The sequence below is a fragment of the Nanorana parkeri genome, unplaced genomic scaffold, assembly GCF_000935625.1.
Source record: "Nanorana parkeri isolate BGI_ZX_2015 unplaced genomic scaffold, ASM93562v1 scaffold3321, whole genome shotgun sequence".
In the NCBI taxonomy this organism is placed as follows: Eukaryota; Metazoa; Chordata; class Amphibia; order Anura; family Dicroglossidae; genus Nanorana; species Nanorana parkeri.
This window is the reverse complement of record NW_017309589.1, coordinates 51,479-54,037: the sequence shown is the minus strand read 5'-3', so window position 1 is coordinate 54,037 and position 2,559 is coordinate 51,479. Positions and strand designations below refer to the sequence as shown.

At 53.9% G+C, this 2,559-nt stretch overlaps 1 protein-coding gene across 1 annotated transcript in view; it reads right to left on the bottom strand.

Moving 5' to 3' along the window:
- LOC108803039 (protein MAATS1-like) overlaps nt 1-1,280 on the bottom strand; it is a gene marked incomplete at its 3' end in the record, with an annotated part of 4,346 nt that extends 3,066 nt beyond the window's left edge. Inside the window, exon 1 of the mRNA XM_018574884.1 lies at nt 1,199-1,280. Within this exon, the coding sequence (XP_018430386.1) occupies nt 1,199-1,280 (82 nt within the window). The remainder of the gene's footprint in view (nt 1-1,198) is intronic.
- Nucleotides 1,281-2,559: the final 1,279 nt, after the last annotated feature.

The window sequence follows — 2,559 nt, the reverse complement described above, 5'->3', positions numbered from 1 at the left end:
TGAGGGGCGGGCAGTATAGAGATCAGGTACTGGGGTCACTATATGGGGGGGAGGGGTCAGTAGAGAGATCAGGTACTGTTGTCACCATATAAAAGGGAGGGGGGGCTGGCTTAAAGAGTTATCAGATAGCACAGGATTATCTTGTCAGAGGTCATGTTAAAAGTGGAGGTCAGATTGTGCTGGGGTCATCAAGTAAATTGGAGGTCAGGTTGATAAGGGTAAGGCAAGTTGGGAGTCAGATTGGTGAGGATCATTAGATAAGTTGGAGGTCAGGTTGGTAAGGGTCATTTAAGGTGGGGGACATCATATAGGTAGGTCGGGTTGGTAAGGGTCAGGTAATTGGAGATCATCAGATACATTGGAGGTCAGATTGGTGAGCGTCAGGTAAGTTGGTGGTCAGGTAGGTGAGGGTCAGCTAAGTTGGGGGTCAGGTTGTGGGGAGTCATCTGATACATTGGGGGTCAGGTAAGTTTGGGGTCAGGTTGGTAAGGGTCAGCTAAGTTTGTCAGGTAAGTTGGGGGTCAGGATGGTGAGGGTCAGATTGTTGGGGAGTCATCAGACTATGTTGGGGGTCAGGTAAGTTGGGGGTCAGGATGGTGAGGGTCAGATTGTTGGGGAGTCATCAGACTATGTTGGGGGTCAGGTAAGTTGGGGGTCAGGATGGTGAGGGTCAGATTGTTGGGGAGTCATCAGACTATGTTGGGGGTCAGGTAAGTTGGGGGTCAGGATGGTGAGGGTCAGATTGTTGGGGAGTCATCAGACTATGTTGGGGGTCAGGTAAGTTGGGGAGTCATCAGATACATTGGGGGTCATCTGACTATGTTGGGGGTCAGCAAGGTTTGTGGTGACATTAGCGCACCCAGAAGGGAGATTTCCCTCATCAGTGGGGTCTGATGGGGTACGTCACCTTCTTGGGGTTTAGGTGTTCCCACCTGCTGTATTCTCCATGATATGAAATATATATAAAACCAGCCTGGATGACGGGACCCCCATAATGACCCCATCGTGTGTACAGACCCAGGAACCCCAGCACACACTTCATCACTTCCTGTCTAGATAGGAGAGATCTCATACATAGGACTCCCCCCTACATGGGGCAACCATCAATTACAACGCACCCCTTCACTTCCTAGCCTAGGATCCCCAGGTGAGATGGAGATTAAGGTGTTAGGGGTGCTCGGTTTCGGTGTCCCGTTACCGTAGAGGAAGTCGTAAGTCCGGCTGGCTTTGTAGGGGCCGCCGGGGCCCGGCCGGCTCTGAGTGGTCACAGTCTGGCTCATGCTTCTCCGTGGATCTCGCTGCACAGCGTTACCATGGAGACGGGCCGCCGCCGGTTACCATGGAGACAGAATCACATGACAGAAAGGAGGCGGAGCGGAGAGCGCACTACTACATGTCCCGGTGATGCGGTCCCACAACTCGATAAGTTCGCACTTTCGATACATCACCGGCATGCTGTGCTGCCCGGGGTGTTGAGGAGGAGGGGTGTGTGTGCTCAGAGAGTTCAGCTCACAGCACAGGGTCCGATTCCGGTGTTCCCCCATCGATATTAGTTCCACTAGCCGCTCCTCCTCCGTGCAGCAGCGTCTATGGGGGAACAGAATTCGATGCAACACTTGTTGAGGATTCCCCGGGGTCACTGGTCCCAACACCCCACCCAGTTTTCTTTATGATTGTGAGCAACTATTTGAACCATCGATCCGCCTTTCCTGGGGTCCCAGTCTACAGCTTGGAGTCAGTGGTGGAGGCCCATGGCCTGGCTGCGGCTGTGAGCATGGTAGATCTGCCACTGACTCCCAAGTTGTAGAAAGACTACAAATCCCAGCAATACATTATACACCAATGCAGAATACCACCAGCTATAGAGGACTACAAATCACAGCAATGCAGAATACCACCGGCTATAGAGGACTACAAATCCCAGCAATACATTATACAGCAATGCAGAATGGCACCGGCTATAGAGGACTACAAATCCCAGCAATACATTATACAGCAATGCAGAATGGCACCGGCTATAGAGGACTACAAATCCCAGCAATGCAGAATAATATGAAACTACATACTTGTGTTGCTCCGCGTTCACGTCCTGATGTCTAAAGAGGGCTGCGCGGGGTTTCAGGGAGGACTGTGCAGGCTCTCAGGAGGCTGTTCAGGCTCTAGGTGGTCAGTGAGCTCCGGGTGGTCAGTGCGGGCTCCGGGTGGTCAGTGCGGGCTTCGGGTGGTCAGTGCGGGCTGTGGGTGGTCAGTGAGCTCCGGGTGGTCAGTGCTGGCTCCGGGTGGTCAGTGCGGGCTGGGCTGTGGGTGGTCAGTGAGGTCCGGGTGGGCAGTACTGGGTCCGGGTGGTCAGTGCGGGCTCCGGGTGGTCAGTGCGGGCTCCGGGTGGTCAGTGCGGGCTGTGGGTGGTCAGTGAGCTCCGGGTGGTCAGTGCTGGCTCCGGGTGGTCAGTGCGGGCTCTGGGTCTGGTAGGGATTTTGAGGGGAACCCCACGCACTTTTTTTGTGTTTTAACTTGGGGGTCCCTCCTAACATTCCTACCAGACCTAAAGGCTGATATGAA